Source organism: Lutjanus erythropterus, chromosome 8 (assembly GCF_056507025.1).
Source record: "Lutjanus erythropterus isolate fLutEry1 chromosome 8, fLutEry1.hap2, whole genome shotgun sequence".
Taxonomy (NCBI): domain Eukaryota; kingdom Metazoa; phylum Chordata; class Actinopteri; order Lutjaniformes; family Lutjanidae; genus Lutjanus; species Lutjanus erythropterus.
In genome coordinates this window covers 1,029,399-1,046,829 of record NC_139324.1, presented here as the reverse complement: position 1 = coordinate 1,046,829, position 17,431 = coordinate 1,029,399, and the positions used below count along the sequence as shown (strand labels likewise).

The 17,431-nt window shown below is 40.4% G+C and overlaps 2 protein-coding genes across 3 annotated transcripts; one reads left to right on the top strand and one right to left on the bottom strand.

Moving 5' to 3' along the window:
- Positions 1–774: 774 nt before the first annotated feature.
- bcs1l (BCS1 ubiquinol-cytochrome c reductase complex chaperone) lies at positions 775–5,603 on the bottom strand. Its single transcript, XM_084724221.1, has 7 exons — positions 4,880–5,603; positions 4,112–4,251; positions 3,765–3,959; positions 3,337–3,400; positions 3,050–3,222; positions 2,728–2,845; positions 775–1,097 (listed from the first exon to the last, which is right to left on the bottom strand). Exons 1-7 carry the CDS (start codon positions 5,197–5,199, stop codon positions 845–847), a joined length of 1,263 nt encoding a protein of 420 aa, XP_084580347.1. The 5' UTR covers positions 5,200–5,603; the 3' UTR covers positions 775–844.
- Positions 5,604–5,934: 331 nt separating this feature from the next.
- On the top strand, positions 5,935–16,915 carry znf142 (zinc finger protein 142). 2 transcript variants are annotated; one of them, XM_084724218.1, is made up of 9 exons: positions 5,935–6,097; positions 6,191–6,304; positions 7,413–7,904; positions 8,096–8,323; positions 9,417–10,241; positions 10,380–10,557; positions 10,976–13,952; positions 15,194–15,299; positions 15,999–16,915. In XM_084724218.1, the coding sequence occupies exons 3-9, from the start codon at positions 7,418–7,420 to the stop codon at positions 16,523–16,525; spliced, it is 5,328 nt and encodes a 1,775-aa protein (XP_084580344.1). In that variant the 5' UTR covers positions 5,935–6,097; positions 6,191–6,304; positions 7,413–7,417; the 3' UTR covers positions 16,526–16,915. The 2 variants fall into 2 exon arrangements, with proteins under 2 accessions (XP_084580344.1, XP_084580343.1); XM_084724217.1 differs by having other exon boundaries at positions 9,417–10,557.
- Positions 16,916–17,431: the final 516 nt, after the last annotated feature.

Below are 17,431 nucleotides of genomic sequence, written 5' to 3'. Positions count from 1 at the left end.
TAATTTTGTTTCTGGGTGCAAAGTAAAATGATGCAAGCATCCAAAATAAAACTAAATAACTATAATAATAATAATAAATAAATAACAAAATAAAACAGTAGTTTGGAAAAGCTGTTAAAAATTCCTTGCTCTGTTGGGCAGTACTTGGGAAATACTTTAAAAAAATCATAGGGGGACTAATAATTTTGTCCTCATCTGTACTTTCTGGAAAGCACTTTGTAGCATTTATTTTGAAAAATGCAATGTAAATAACATTTGCCTGCTTCAAATGTAAAGATTGGTGGCACTCCCACAGTAGCTACATATCAAGGGGCACACTGACTTTGTAGTCAGCAGCAAAACTGGGTCTGGGTTGTCCACAGCTTGTGTTGACCAGTCCTTACGATCCTTGTAGGTTTGTAGCATTACCATAGACATTATCAATAACTAACAGGCTACATTTTGTGAAGGACATGCACTTGTTGCTTAAATTTTGCAGTAGAAATATCAGAAATAGTTGAAATACTGAAACACTTTTAGTTTAGTTGAAATGGCAGGTCTAAGAAAATGTTTTGCAAGAAGTTTAAGTGTAAACACTGACTGAAGTGTTGAAGAAAAACAGGTGGGCAGTTGAAATTTGAGTTGAAGTGGAAGCACTGCAGATAGTTAAAACACGACAACTACTGAGATGTCAGTTGATGTGTAAACACTGAAAACATGGAACTGTCAGTCATATATAATATACAGCACTGATGCACACATGTAACACCATAATTTCAACTGGAAATGTAAAAGTGATTTACTGGTGTTTCTTATGTTTCTTTTTATTCAGTCATCAGTATTCAACACCTTTCAGTGGGTCCTGTCATTCTTTTAATTGGGCAACATTGTCTATTGATCCTGCAGGGTCCATTTTGTGCAGCAGAAAGTGTCCTTGCACCTGGGCAGCGCTTATTTCAGGGTGGGCGGCCAACGCACACTCCGCAAAGCGCTCTCCTTCAGAGGCAGGCTCGTCCGGGTAGAACCGCCGGAACATCTGTGTGAGCTGCCAGTGAGTGCAATAACCAATGTACTGCTTCAGATCAACACGGCCGGGTCGGATCAGTGCTGCGTCTAACCTGTGTGCAGACGTTATGAGAGAGAGAGACTGGAAATTAATGTTACTGAAAACACTGTAGAAATGAACGTAAAAGTGACTAGTGAAACGCAAAAAACAAATGTATGGTTTTAGTTTTTCTTTGTAGCTCATTTTTACTTTAAATTAAATATTTTAAACCTGTGTTACATGATTTTTGGCCACAAGAGGGCAGCATAACAAAGTAAAAACACCACTGACATGTCCAGCTTGCGGTGAGGTTTCTTCTATTAAATCCTACTGTCTAAATCATAGGTGATAAAACTGTAGCTTACAGTAGATGCTAGCTGTTGCTGCCCTCTACTGATGGGGAATATTAACTCCTGTTAGAAATATTATATTAAATATATTATAAAGATAGATTGTAAATTTGACAGGTGCCACTAAAACAATAGTGGACATTTTAAAGTAACGCATAAGTTACTTTCCCATGTAAATAGCAGTGCTGTGCAGGAACACCCTAAAAGAGTGAACAACAACACAGCTCATATTTTTGGTGAATGGTGAACTGAACAGATCAGTCTGCAATCATTGAACAAGAATATGACTGACGTTCACTCCTGAGAGAGATATTGGCGCTCATATCATCAGCCGATAAAAACATCAGTGGGATACACAGCTGAGAGAGAGGAAGCATGCGAGTACCGATAGAAACGTTGAGGTGGTATGAAAACTTGGTTGATCATGCAGCATTAAGTGTGTGAACTACGCTGCAGACTGGAGTTTGTGTTAAAGTGAGAATAGAACAAATAGATCTGCATCATATACACTTGTCTCTCTCTTTACCTCCCTGCAGTTCTCATGCATTATGGTGTGTTCAATTTGAAGTGGAGAGTTGGAATTTTGGCATTTCAACAGTATGTTGGTGTTCAAGTTTGCTTTCTGCTGTAGTGTGAAACACTCTCAAATTGTTGAAAATTGTCATTAATAACTAAAGATGCAAGTAATCGTGGCTATTCAATACTCTGTTTTAATACAAAAGCATTAATATTACACACCATTTAGTAAGATTTCATTTATACACTCTTGTATCGACGGTAGGAAGATTATATCAATATATATATTTTTTAATAACAATAAAATAAAAACGTGAATTAGTTCATTTTTAGGTCTGTGAACTTAGTTCAAAATTCTAAATTATGAACTATGAATTTGGACTAATTTATTTTAATAATTACTTTTATCATGCAGTAATTGGTAAAGCAATTCAATTACTTTTTGAGAGAAGTAATTGTAACTGTAACTAAGTCCTAAATTACAGTAACTTGCCAACACTGTACACATTACACTCATCACATTACACATTATTTACTCCTTTGTTAATATAAAAATATGTATTGATGCAGGTGCAAGTTTTTGTTTTCAGTCAGTTAGTTTAGTTCGGTTTAATTTAATTTTGAGTATAGCTGCTGAACTGTGATGTTGTTGAGAAGACTTTGTGGGCATCTTTCTAAATCTTTTTGAAACATCATCACTAAGACTAAAATGCTAAAACAGTTCAAAAGCAGTTATTTTCTCCTTTTGTTCTGATCTGCTCTCATTTCAGTTGAAGATCTTTTCCTGTTTTTGAATGTGCCATAAAAATATGTTTACAAATTCTCTTCCAGTAGTACCTGTCAATGAAGTTGGTGGTCATAAAAACTATTCTGGCTTCAGATGAAGCCACTCCATCCAGAGAGTTGAGCAGGCCACTGAAAGTCAGTCGTCCCATTCCATGGTAGGCCAGAGGGTCTGGGAGGGGAAGACAAAGGGGATTTGAAAGACACAAACTGAGTCTGAATGACCACAGCTTTAAGTTACCTCAGTTGTCAGTTCAGCCTCCTCTGAACCCAAAAACATAACTTGATGCATAGATGAAAATATCTCATGAATTAATGTAAACAAAGGGACAAAAACACCAAAATTCTAAACCACTGGTCTTTTTCTGCTACTTACTCTCTGTGGGGAGCAGCTCTCGGCTAACAAACGCTGCATCTACGTCCTCCAACAGTATGATGCTCTGCTGCGGGGCAACGCTCAGGAGGTGATTCAGACGGTCATCTGAAAGGGATCGGTCACTCAGACTCATCAGACAGATGCTGTAGCCCAGCTCGCCTGCCAGCGCCGTGCTGAAATATAAACAGTCACAAAGATGTAGATGAAATTGCATACAAGCACTTGACATATAGTCTGTCTTTCACATAAATTTTAAACAGGAATGATATTAAATATAAAGCACTCACATAAAGCTGCTTTTTCCACAGCCTGGAGGTCCATACAGCAGATATCCTCTTCTGTAAGGGATGCCTGCATTGACAAAAAAACAGCATTTAACATGGTCATACAGATAAACATCACAGAATAAGTGAAAACTCTACAAGAGGTCATTTAACAAAAAAGTATTCATTGGGTCACCATAGTAGCTCAGTTGGTAGAGCATGTGTCACATGTACTGAGTCCTTTGCAGCAGCCGAGGCTTCAATTCCAGCCTGTAGCCCTTTGCTATAAGTCCCCCCCACTCAGTCATTAGCCAGCTTGTAAGCTAGTGTTTTACATATATTACCTTACTTACAATGTGACTATACTGTAGGGCTGCTCAATTAATCCTAATATTATTGTAATCACAATATAGGTAAGTCCAATATTCAAATAACAGATAATAATATTGTACCTCTGTCTGTGTACCACTTGGGGTTTCCTATGAACTCCTTCACATCATCTACGATCCTTTCACCCACACCTTCCTCCAGGACCACAGAGCTGAGGGGTCTGCGTCGCCGCGGAAACCCAAAGGGCCTCCACTCGGCTCCCATGGCTGTGTACATCACCGTGCGTCCCTCTTCCTGCTTCAGGGCCAGTTCTCTTGCTGCAAAACATGATTGACAACAGCACTAAATGACCTTGGAATGGTAAAGACACAAGCAACACAAGTCAAGTGTACTGCAGCTGTCATGTGACAGGCCTCTGTGAGATCTGTATGTGTGTGTATCTGTAAGTTCACACTGTGTAAATCTTTACCTTCTTGCAAGATATTAAAGAAAATTTGTCTGTCTCTGCCTAAAGCAGTGAAGGTTACAGACTCCCACGGGGTCCCGGTGTGCAGATCCACCATCTGCTTTTCTCTGGTCCTCTCCACCCTGATCCACTTCCTCCCATACCTGCAGACCACAATGGATGACAGTGTCACAGCTTGGACTGTTGACAGAGAGAACACTATTTGTAAAGCAGATTTGTATTTTTATGGATACTTCTTAAAGGGCCACTTCACTGCAAAATCATACACATTTTTCCTCTTACTACAAGTGCTATCTATCTATCAACATAGTTTTGGTGTGAGTTGCAGAGTTTTGGAGATATCACCTATAGAGATGTCTGCCTTCTCTCCAATATAATGGAACTGGATTGCACTTAGCATGTGGTGCTCAAGGTGTCAAAAAAACATTTAAAAAAAAAAAAAAAAGACTCAACAGCAATGTCTCTTTCCAGAAATTATGACCCAGTCACTCAAGACAATCAACAGAACTTGTTGTGAGCAGTTTCATGAAGAACTGTTTTCTAACTATTGAAGTACGCCCACCAACTGTAGCACTGTTCTAACTAGCTTAGTACTGCTAGCGTTAAATAACACTACAGGTTAGAAAAAACAGTATTTTTTATTTTTCTAGTGAACTGTCCCTTTAAACTTGAAGTACATCTTTAAAAGGGCGGTTGTCAGTTTGTTAAGTGTATTGGTACGATGTTGAACTACAATAGATCTAAGAAGTATATTTAGAGAACTCTTCTGACCAGATGATGTGGTTCCCAGGGCTCGGGTGGAAGTCAAACTGCGTGTGAACCCGTCCACTCTCGTGCGCCAGGTAGGAGGTCTCCACGCTCAGGTGCTGAGTGTGCCTGGCGTGCTTGGTGATCCAGCTCAGCAGCCAGTGGTAGCTCTTATCCCTGCTGGGCACCTCCAGGGTTATCATGTAGTGCCTGCGGAAGAACACCATTCCCACCTGGGCACCTTTCCTGGCCACTGCCAACGCTGTCCCAACCCCAACTAGTCCAAACCCGGCCCCGAAGTATGGGTTGTCTTTCAGGCCGTCTAGAAAGTCTGACAGAAGCATAATGCTGATATCTACACACCCCCTGTGGAATCAGACTATATGGTTGTTCCAACACTTTGTGGGAGACAAGCCACAACGTTTACTCATGTGTGACTGTCCAGCGTGGTTGAAGATGGCATACAGTATAAAAAAACCTACTGTCAAGGAAGGAATTTTGCAATCTTACAACAGTTTTTGCTAGTTTCTAAAGATACATCTAGTCATGCTACATAATTAGCAATTATCACACTGACCTCCCTTCTTAATCTTCCGTTCATACCGCCATTTTGGAAACTATCGCCGTTTCCAATGTAAATAACCATAAACGGTTTCTCTGTGAATTGCACTTTTCAGCCAAGTAAAATCCCCATGTGTGTAATGTATGGATGTGGTGCAGTAGTGGCAGCGACCTCTACTACACTTCCTGTGTTTCACAAATATCAATCCGACTGCTCGCCTGGCCACAAACGTTCGTTCCTCTTCCCTTTTAGCGTTATCTTAATACAATTTTGCTCGCAAGATAACACAAGAACGGACTAATTAAAATATTTTGGTGGATGCCATAATCGTGTCGAGCACAACAACGACATTATTTGCGAGCAGCAACTGAGACTCGAACAGTTTGCGACCAAATTAACGAGAAGCTAGGTCAACGTTAGCTCAGCTAGCATTAACAGCGACATTAGTGTATCGATAACAGTTTGTTTTATGACATAAAAAAAGTAAGCGAAATCTCGACTACTATTGCTTAAACTTGTATGAATTTATTTAATTAGTATGCCCTCTATGAAGCAGCAAATATGGAGTGTACGCTGTTAAAATAGTAATGGTTGGTTTTCTGTTTTTCAGATAGAAAGCAGTAGGTTGAAATTCTGGCATAATGAAAGATATTCCGGCGAAGTGTTTTTAGCCACACCAGGTATGTGTGTATATATATTATTATCTGTCATTATTACGTGGTTACAATGCATTGACAGGGCTGTTGTGTTTTTTCTTTTTATGTGTTGAATAGATCATTTCAGTGATGGAAGAAGGAGGCTTTACTTAAGCAAAAGTACTAATATCTCACTGAAGATATTCCACTACAGGATAAAGTCCTGCATCCAGAACCTTTCTTCATTAAAAGGTATCTGAGTATTATCAGGTAAATGTACTTTAAGTATCAAAAGCACTGATTCCTGTCATATTACATAAGATTTTCTTGGATTAATATTAATGCTGCATTCATTTTACTGTTGTAGATGTTTCAGGCTGAGCTCATTTAACTACTTTTTACAGCTGTCTAGTTAAATCTACAGCAATGTACCATATTCTATAAGATCATCATATGTTTGTAGCATCTGTCCTGTGATAACCAACACATATCTCATGTTTTCTGCTCTGTGATGATGCATCTTCCAGCTAAACCAAGGGTTTTTTTTTCATGAGTTCTTCACCTTAAGAAGTAGAAGAATTATCTCAACCCATACATTGACACTTAATCCTTAGGTTTATCAGGAACATTCATAATAACCAGTATGGCTGCAATTTATAATTATTTTCATTGTTGATTTAGTATGCTGGTTATTTTCATGATTAATCCTTTAATTGTTTAGTTTTTAAAGTGAAAAAAAAAAACTGTGGAAAAGGTCATTGCAATTTCCGAGTGTCCAAAGTGACGTGTTCAGATTTGCTTTTTTGTCCAACCAACAGTCCAAAACCCAGAGACTTTTCATTTACTCACTGTCATCAGGAATAACAAACAAAAGCAGAGAATCATCACATTTAAGAGGCTAGAACCAGCAAATGTTTGACATTTTTGCTTGAAAAATGACTGAAACAATTAATCAGTAATGAAAATATTTGGCCACTAATTTTCTTTTGATCTGTTAATCAATTAATCATCTAATTATTGTTGCTTTAATAAACAAATCTAAATGGGAATTATATGAAAAATTGTAATCTTCTTTTGATCTGTTAATCAATTAATCATCTAATTATTGTTGCTTTAATAAACAAATCTAAATGGGAAGGATATGAAAAATTGTAATCTTATGAGTACCTAGTAACTAAAGCTGTCAGACAGATGTAGTGGAATAAAAAGTAAGGACCACAAGTTAGTACTCAAGTGCAGTGCTAAATGTATATTATAATATTAAATTGTCAAAAAAAACAGCATGAGCCTGAGTTACAGATGTGTGCCATGTTCTTTTAAATCTGTCACATAACTTATTGCTGGCTTTTTTTTTTTTCAGACACAATGAACACAGTACAACCTCATCAATGTGAAAAACGTGGACAGAGTTTCTCAGACAGCGACTTGTGTGCCTCTTACGCCTTTTCAGATAGACTGACCACTTCACCCAGCATAAAACAGCTGGGGAACTACAAGTGTTCTCAGTGCAGCGAGGCTTTTTCCAAGCCTGGTGTCCTCAAATGCCACTTCAAAGCTAGCCACAGTGGACATGACCCTAAAGGCCCATTCGCCTGCACGGAACAAGGCTGCCAGTTCAGCAGCACAGAGCGTCAGGAATATCAAACCCACCTGACGTCCACGCATGGTCTCACTCTTATTCCCTGCGCCATCCAGTCCTGCAAAGTGTCATTCGTCACACAGGGTGACATGGAGAGACATTCGTGGGGCCACATGCCCTTCGGCTGCTTTCAGTGTCAGTTTGTCACTCAAAATGAAAAAGACCTGAACGACCACATCTTGGAGCACAACCATCTGCTAGCTTGTGCTCAAGGTAAACAGACACTGCAGCAAGTTGTCATTATGTTACACAAATGCAGAAATCTCCTCTGTCTTTCCGTTCATTTCAGTCTGTGCTCTGCTTTCAAAGAGAGCACAGGTATGATGTTGTCTGCCGTGACTCTAGTACTCTGTTGCTGATCGTAAGTAGATTTTACATTAAAAATATGGTACATCTTTTCATAGGGAATGAGACTGCAGCCACAGCTGTAAGCTCTAATGGAAGCCCCCACTTTCAAGTGTCTGGCAGGCCAAAAAGAAAGCTGATATCCAATCCAGGTTCTGCATCATCATCGCCAGAAGACAGGAATGAAGAACAGCCTAAGAGACAAAGACACAATGTTAAAAGAGTGAGAAAGGCAGTGGAAAGAGACAAACTTTCAGCAGTGGATGCTGCACCACTGCCATCCAAAGGTATGTACACCAGTCTGCTTGGTAGATCATACCAAGTGGTTGTCAAGTTTAAATGAAATTATAGAACACAAAGAAATGACAAAAACAGTCCCAGTGATATCTAAACATACAAGTGGCCTATTAGAACATACCGCTCAGAAGAAGCAGTGCAAGATACAAAAATTAATAATCAAGGCAAAAGTAAACATCTCTCCTTAATGTTTTCACTCGAATAAAATATGTGAATAATTATGTGATCATTTATGCAGTGCACGTACACACGAGGAATGTTGTGCCACCTGTGAACTTATTTACCACACAAAAGCTGCCCATCTCACTTACTGACATAAATAAAAGATAGATGATGCTTCTCCACTTAAATTATTGATTCTAAGAAAATAGTACGGTTTGTTTATGTGACTTTGCTGAATCCAATCTAACCATTTAAAACAAAAAAGTCACACAATACCATAGACAAACTAGCTGATTGAGGCAGTTGTAGACCAGCAACTTCTATGTTCTGCAAGGTAAAATTACTCAGTATTTACCATGCAGTTCTACTAAATACAAATGATTTGGGGAAAATAAAATATAAGGCACTAAAGATAGTGAAGTTGCAACAAAAAGTTAAATACAAAAAAAATATACTTGAGGGAACTAAATTGAGCTGTTGATGAAGTGTCTTGTCTCTGCCAAAAGGAATGCTACATGCATTATTCACTTGTAGCAGCAAGGATGTGTAAAGTGTGTCTGAAACTAAATGGAATTTAGCTATCATTAATCTGACAATACTCAGAACTGCCTTGTCTCCTAGAAATTACCTTTATATACAGCTAATTAGCAACCGCAAATAGATTTTGAGGGAAACGTAATTCTGACTGAAATACAGTTTCTATCAGCATAATGAATTAATATTATCAATGCTCTAATTATGAAAACAACTTAGGAATATACAAATGCAATTCTTAGAAGAAAGTTGCCAAGAAACACCAGAGGATAACAGTGTAACAAAGAGGAAATATCATTTATGGGGTCAGTGGAAAAAATGCTTATTTTTTACACAAACTTTATGTCGTGATGTTCAAAATAAATTTCACATATTCTTGTCCAACAGAGTTCCTGGCAGAGGGATCAGAACACATCTATCGCACGCACACCTGCTCCAAATGTCGGCGCTGCTTCAAGATGCGCTCCCATCTGCAGGAGCACCTCCATTTACATTTTCCCGATCCCAGTCTCCAGTGTCCCACCTGCAAGCGTTACTTCACCAGCAAGAGCAAGCTGCGCATACATAGACTCCGAGAGGCGGGTGAAAAGCTTCACCGATGCCACTTGTGTGAGTATTCTGCTGTGGAGCGGAACGCCATCCGGCGCCACCTCATCAGCATGCATGCCGAAGAGACACAAGATGATGTAAACAGTCACAGCTATCCTTGCCCCACCTGTGGTCAAAGGTTTCACCAGAGCAGGTTGCTTAAGACTCACATGAAGACGCACAACATCTTGTCAGACAGCAAGCCCCTGGCCTGCTTCCAAGAGGGTTGTTCTTTCCAGAGTTCTTTGCGCAAAGAATTTCTGAGACACACTGCTGAAGTGCATGGGATCAAAGCCTCAGAGTGTCGCCATCACGCCTGCGGTGCCGTCTTTCAAAGCGAGATGGACATGGAGGCTCATTATGGGACACACCTCGCCTACCACTGCTCGCAGTGTGACTTCTCATGCTCCAATAAGAGCGTCTTCCTCCAGCACCAACGGCACGGCCACCCAGGAAATGATAAGCTCTGCTGTGACTTTTGCTCCTTTGTCACATTTAACCCTGTGGAGTTTGAGCAGCACACTGGACATTTACACGCCAACGAGAAGATCCATCGCTGCTCTCAGTGCAGCTATGTCACCTCACATAAACGTGGCTTGAAGCGACACATGCTGATGCACAGTGGTGAGGAGGGAATGGATGTCCAATATTTTAATGATTGTTCTTTTCTGATCATCAGTTTTTACATTTGTTGTTTGGATAGCTCTTGTAAGAGCGACAAATCTTGGCTTAACATCTCTTGGTATTTATCTTCTGTAATAGGTGAGAAACCCCACAAGTGTAGCCTGTGTGACTTCAGGTGCCGAGATGAGTCGTATCTCTCTAAACATATGCTCACTCACTCAGATGACAAGAACTTTATGTGCGCTGAATGTGGATATGTGACTAAATGGAAACACTACCTGAATGTCCACATGAGGAAACATGCTGGAGACCTCAGGTAGATACTTAAGTAGTCTCTCATACTGCCTTGGTTATTGTTTTATCCTGGTTATACCACTACTGGGTGGAGAAAAATGATGACGTATTTTCAGGGTTGTACTGCATTCTCTAATTAAGACAATTAAGACAATAAAATGAAGGAAATGAACAATCTTGCTGTACCCTTGATCCTTCCTAAGGCGCCGAAGGGTGATACTGAGCTTGGGTAACACTGATCTACTCTTTGCTTCTAGGTGTCTAAGTAGTATGTCCATTGGTCACTGGAAACACCCAGTGGTAATCATTTAGATAGTATGAAAGAGAAATTGTACTATAGTGTGCAGGAGTTATCTCTCTGCTCTGCATATGAGGTGGTGAAGTGCTTGCAGTATTCTATATGCTATTGTTATGACTAAACTTTCTGTCTCCTCTCCTAGGTATCAGTGTGATCAGTGCCCCTACCGCTGTCACCGCATGGACCAGCTGAACAGCCACAAATTACGACATCAGGCCAAATCACTCATGTGTGAGATCTGCGCTTATGCCTGCAAGCGCAAATACGAGCTTCGCAATCATATGTTGGCCAAACATTCTGTGGAGAACAAACAGCCATCTGTCTTTAAATGCAAATACTGCACATACACCACCTGTTACCGACAAGCCCTTCAAAACCATGAGAACTGCAAACACACCAAGCTGAAAGAATTTCGGTGTGCCCTCTGCTTCTATTCCTCGTTCAGTAGCATCAGCCTCTTCCTGCACAAGAGGAAGACTCATGGGTATGTACCAGGGGACAAAGCATGGCTAGAGAACTATGCTGCAAAGGAGAAGGAGAGGAACTCAACTGAGTTCTTACAGGACTTCTACAATAAGCCCACAACAGCTCATGAACAGTCTGAACAATCCAATTCTGAAGAACCTGCACCATCTCAAATAGAATCTGATCTTCCTGGGTCAGCAGATCACAGTGGCAGCAAAGAAACTGTAAGTGGCTCACAAACTGTTGAGTCTGTGGATGCTTTTGATGCTGTTTCTCAAGAGGTTGTTAACGGAGGTATTTCAGACAGCCCTTCATCTGTAAATAGTCCTGAGGAGTACTGTACTCTTGTTTTAACGACACTATCAACCAGTGACTATCAGACCCCGTCTGTGCAAAATGAGGAAGAAACTTGCACCAATCAAACTCCCACCTTGCCTGGTTTAAACTGTAATAGATCAGACATTTCACAAGAGAAGGCTGACTTCTCTACATCTTCATCAGAGGAAGATGATGTAGCTATGGCAGATGCAGAATGTGAACAAAGTGACTTAGATGACAACCATGACCCTAATACTGGTCAACCAGTTGAGCCTGGGGAGTGTCAGGCTCAAGCACCTGATGAGGAGGAAGATGGTGGAACAAATGGTTCCACTTTTCCATCCGAGCAAACGCAGACATTAGAATCTGAGCTTCGTCTGAAAGCTGTGAAGAAGCATGACAAGGACCAAGCTGAAGCCATGGTTTTGGAGGGTCGGGTGCAGATGCTTGTGTTGCCAACCAAAGACGTCTATCGCTGTGACAAGTGCTCATATGTAACCAGTAAGGAGACTGCTTTGAAATACCACTGCCAGGCTTTGTGCCATGGTAGAGCAAAGGGACACAAGTGCCAGGCCTGTGGTGCACAGTTCAAACAGAAGCGAGGCCTTGATAGCCACCTTGCAAAAAAGTGCCCAGCACTTCCACGAAAAACAAGGACATTTGTAGGCATTTCAAATACATGTTTGGTTACAGAAGACAACTCTACTGTAGCTCAGGAAGGATCCAAACAACTGGATGAGGGAGCAAGTTCCAATCAGATGGAGCTTCTATCTTCACATGATAGGATTTGCACGGATCCCAATGATCAGGAATTTCCTCAGCAAGAAGCAGAAGTACATACATTTCATTTAACAAACTGTAAAGACAATGATTATAATGCTTTTACATCCAGTGAATCAGGACACCAGCAAAACAAACTTCAGACAAAAAGACTTACGAAAGTTCATCTTACAAAAAAGCAATTTGTTTCCAGTAACAAAGAAAGAAATGTTCCACTTAAGTCTCTGTACACAAAAAAAGATGGGAAATTCAAATGCAAGCTGTGCAGCTTTTTATCAGTCAAGCTCGCAACAGTTGAACGCCATCTGTCAACCTGCAGGAAAATCTTAAGCAAAAGAGAGAATCAGATAATTTCAGGGGTAAATAATGAACCTGGTAACGAGTTGGTCAAAGCTAAAGAGGACTTGGAGGAAGAACACAATGAAAGAACTGGGAAAGTTTCTGAGAAACATGAGATTTTCTCTTGTCCAAGTTGTGGATTTAAGTGCAATCAAAAAAGAGCTTTGGACTGTCATGAAAAGAGAGGCTGCTTGAAGCAGGATGAAGTCCAATGCGCCATGTGTTTGTTTGTTGCAAAATCGAAAATGTCTTTGACCCGTCACGTCCTGTATGTTCATAACAAAAAACAGCGTGGTGTCGCTAAACCTAAACATTTGCATTGCCAGCACTGTACATTCACCTGTAAACAAGAGCGATGCATGGCCCATCATATTGCGCTCAAGCACAAAGGTGCGCGACCACACCGTTGTCGATACTGTCCTTTCAGCACCACAAGGCACTATCGCTTGGAAGAGCATGAGTCTCTTCACACAGGAGTTGGTCGTCACAGTTGCGATATGTGTGAAAAGACCTTTGGAGCTGTGACCAAATTGCGCCAGCACAAGATGCGCATCCACGACAAGCAACCTACACACTTCTGCTCGCTCTGTGACTTCAATGGCTACACGTTTGATGATGTTAGACGGCACAATCTCAGATGCCACATGGGGGAATTACACCATCCTTGCACTCACTGTGATGCTCAGTTTAGTTCCGAAGTTGCGCTAAGAAACCACTGTAAACGTGTGCACCAGCTCCAGGTCTGTTTCTCATGCAAGCAGTGTGATTACACGTGTAGCAGTGAGGTCATGCTGAAGAGCCACCAAGAGAGCAGGCACTCACAGGTTAAGTGCACCTCCTGCCAGGAGTCTTTTAAGACAAAGGAAAGCCTTACAATTCACCAGAGAACCCACCTGGCACATCAGTGTCAGCTCTGCCCCTTTGCTACCAAAACAAGGCAGCTGTTAGGGCAACACCTTTTGAATGACCACGAGGAGGGATCTCCAGAGGACAAGCCTCTCAAGTGCAGCACCTGCCAGTTTGCTTGTCGGCATCAGCTGGTGTTAGAGCAGCACCTCCGTTCACATGGAGGCAAGCGGCTGTACAAATGCACCAACTGCGAGTATTCAACTCGTAACAAGCAGAAGATCACGTGGCACATTCGCATACACACTGGGGAGAAGCCTTACAGCTGTGAGCAGTGCAGTTACACCTGTGCTGACCCTTCAAGATTGAAGGTAAGCTCAAAGTTTATAGGATGATTTTATTGTTTGCAAGATAAAAGTTCATTAAAAGAGCTGTTTTATTTGAAACATGACACAACAACAGTAATAATATTTTTGTGAGTCTATGTCTTGGTCACAATTAACCAAGGTATACTTCAAAAAGTTTGTGTTAGAGTAAAAAATCAATACTGGCCAATATATATATATATTTTTTAAAAGTAAAATTTGGGGGAAATATGCTTATTCACTGCTTATTCACTGATCCCATCCAATATGAAGCTAAAATAGGATATGGTTAGCTTAGCATAAAGACTGGAAACAGTGCCCTAACAACACATTGTTTTTTCATGGTGGGTGGCTGAGACTCCAGGACAAGTTACTGTGCCTCGCCAAGAACTGCTCTAGAACCACCATTCCTTACTGCCAACTTAAAAGTGCCAGGGCCCAATTAGAAATCTGAAGATCTTATGAGGCCCACCTGAAGCTTTAATCACAACTCTGATCAACACTCCAGACTAGTTGTACTAATGTTGAGATTTAAGAGACAAAACCAGTGTTAATGTGACGGGTCAACAAATACAGATAAAGATAAATGAAGAATAACATGTAATTAAATCCCCATGGCTTTCTTTTAATAGTTATGATCACTTCTTCAATTTTTTCAATTTTAATGTCGTCTCACAGTCCACCTGTAGTACTTTCACACCCCATCAGGGGGCTGCAGCCCACACGTTGGGAATCACTGGTCTAGAACATAGACCCCTGAAGACAACAACATTTGGCTTTCACACTTGGTAGCCACTTTTTGTTAACTGTGGACAGAGCTTAGCATGCTGTTTTCCCCTGTTCTCAGTCTTCATGCTGAGCCAAGCTAACCAGTGGACAGTCATTAAAGTGGTATAAATCTCATCTAACTTTGGCCAAGAAAGAACAGAGACCGTTTCTTCAAACCATTTCTTCAATTGGCAGTAAGGAAAGCTTTTGGTTTGTTCAGACAAAAGCTGAAATAAGATAACCTGATTACAACTGATGTGACATTAAGCTGAATTAATGTAGCAAGAGGAAGAACCAATACTGTCACATTGCAGTTACAAACATATAATTGTTACCATACTACCATTACTATTGTAATAAACAGAAGTAATATGTATAATCCCTGTATATAATATGACATTGACTTTTTCCCAAAACCAAAGTGTAATGAAAACAATAAGATGTTCTTTTATATTTCTATGTTTTATATGAAATTTTAGCTTCACATGAGGGTTCACCAAGAGGAGAAGAAGTACCTTTGTCTGCAGTGTGGCTACAAATGCAAGTGGGCGACTCAGCTGAAGTACCACATGACCAAGCACACAGGTATCAGCAAGACATAAAGGCTGAAGATTGTATTTTTTTGGCTGGATTGCAAAGAGAAGGATTCATTTACAAACCAGATTAAATCATGGCTTAACTTTAAATTGTGCTGAACCAAGCTTTTAAACTTGAATTTAAATCTTAAATTTAGGAAAGATTACATTTTAACCTTTAGTCTAAACCTAGATTAAATTTAATTCTGTTGCAAGAAAACTTTAAACACCAATTTAAAATGTGATCCTGTATTAACTTAAACTTACACTTTAGGAGGTTTAACCTGTAAAATGATTGAGTGAAAGTTAAGGGACAGACAAAGTAATTTATGGAGTTTTATGGTGTGCCTTTCTTTCACTCCAGTTGATCCATTAAAACAACAACAAAATCTGCCAGTTGCTGCAAGGCATTTTTCCTTACTGTGCTGCTGTCTGTTTTTTCAATCTTAATCTTTTCTTAATCTCTTATCTGGCCATACTGGCTCCATTAATTCTGAGCTGCGTGTGAAAGCTATACAATTTTTCTCAAAGGAGCAGAAATTAAACCTTTTCTGCTCAGCTGGCATTAGTTGGCACACACAAATAATCTCAATAGATAAAAAGCACTCCAGGGGAGAGGAAAAATATTTATTTTTGATTTTGGGGTGAACTGTCCCTCTAAATGTTTTATAATGCTTGATAGAAAAAACAATGTCTTTGTTGTCTGCAGGGGACAAGCCATATGCTTGTGATGAGTGTGACTATCGCACTAACAGAGCGGATGCTCTCCGTGCCCACCGGGACACACAGCACTGTGACATGCGCCCTTATGTCTGCGAGAAATGCGGCAAAGCCTTCAAAACTAGTTTCATACTGAAGACCCACCAGCGTCAACACAGTGACGACCGACCCTACACGTGCGGCTTGTGCCACAAGGCCTTCAGGTGGCCGGCTGGTCTCAGGCATCACTACCTCTCGCACACCAAGCAGCAGCCTTTCTGCTGCTGCCACTGCTCTTACAGAGCCAAACAGAAGTTTCAGGTGGTCAAGCATCTGCAGAGGCACCATCCGGAGATGTCAGTTGAGCACGGGGTGGTGAGGGACTCTGAGGCAGTCAGCCTGACCCTGAAGGAGGCCTTGCAGGGGTCACTGGATGAGAGGGCAGTAGCAGAAGAAGAGGAGGTGGAAGGGACGGCTGATGAGGAAGTAGCTGAAGAGGTTTTGCAAAGAGGGGAAGACACCGAAATGACACGCTGAAGAGAGTGCACAAAAGATCATATTATAGATGGCTCTCACTGCCAAAAGGAAGTTATTGACATATGTGTCAATATTTATGGAACCTTGATTCCAAAAAAGTTGGGATGCTGTGTAAAATCTAAATAAATTTCCCATTCAACCAATATTCAATCGAACACAGTACAAAGACAAAGTATTTTATGTTCAAACTGATAAACCTTATTGTTTTTTGGTAAATATAGGTTTATTTAGAATTTGATGCCTGAAACGTTCAAAAATGGGTCAGCAGCATGTTTACCACTTTCAGCATCATGTTTTCTTTCAACAACACCCAGTAACCTTTTGGAAAGTGGGAACACTAATTGTTGAAATTTTGCAAGTGAAATTCTTTGCACATGACTTGCGCTTCATAATGCTGGTAGACAGTCTAGTACCTCATGCCATGATGTTGAAACACGTCCAGAATGTTTCTTGGCATTATCTTGCTGAAAAAAGATGTCTGGATGGCAGCATATGTTGGATGGATTGTATGGATTGTAGATGGTGCAATGTTGTTCTTAAACTGTTGGACTATTTGTCTGTGCAGTTTTTCACACAGTGGTTAATCTTGCCCCAACTATGCTTTTAAACGACTGAGACATTAAAGGATGCCCCCTTCATACCCAATCATGATACTTACACCTGTTACCAATTTCGTGTTTACCTTATAAATGTCCCAAACAGGTTTTTTTTTAGCATTTCACAGGTTTCCCAGTCTTTTGTTGCCCCCCTTGCAACTTTTTTGGACCGTGTCACGGGCCTCAAATTCAGAATAAGCATATGTAGACAAAAATGTATGACATTCATGACATAAAATATTAAAAATCTTCTTTGTACTGTTTTAAGTTGAATATGGGTCAAAAAGGAATTACAAATTATTGCATTCAT

Coding starts and splice junctions, on each gene's coding strand:
- bcs1l (XM_084724221.1), bottom strand. CDS start 5,199: ATGCTTCTGTCAGACTTTCTAGACGGCCTGAAAGACAACCCATACTTC. Junction 3,223..3,336: donor TGTGGAAAAAGCAGCTTTAT/GTGAGTGCTTTA, acceptor TTTATATTTCAG/CACGGCGCTGGCAGGCGAGC. Junction 1,098..2,727: donor ACCACCAACTTCATTGACAG/GTACTACTGGAA, acceptor GTCTGCACACAG/GTTAGACGCAGCACTGATCC.
- znf142 (XM_084724217.1), top strand. CDS start 7,418: ATGAACACAGTACAACCTCATCAATGTGAAAAACGTGGACAGAGTTTC. Junction 7,905..8,095: donor TCTGCTAGCTTGTGCTCAAG/GTAAACAGACAC, acceptor ATCTTTTCATAG/GGAATGAGACTGCAGCCACA. Junction 8,324..9,416: donor TGCACCACTGCCATCCAAAG/GTATGTACACCA, acceptor CTTGTCCAACAG/AGTTCCTGGCAGAGGGATCA.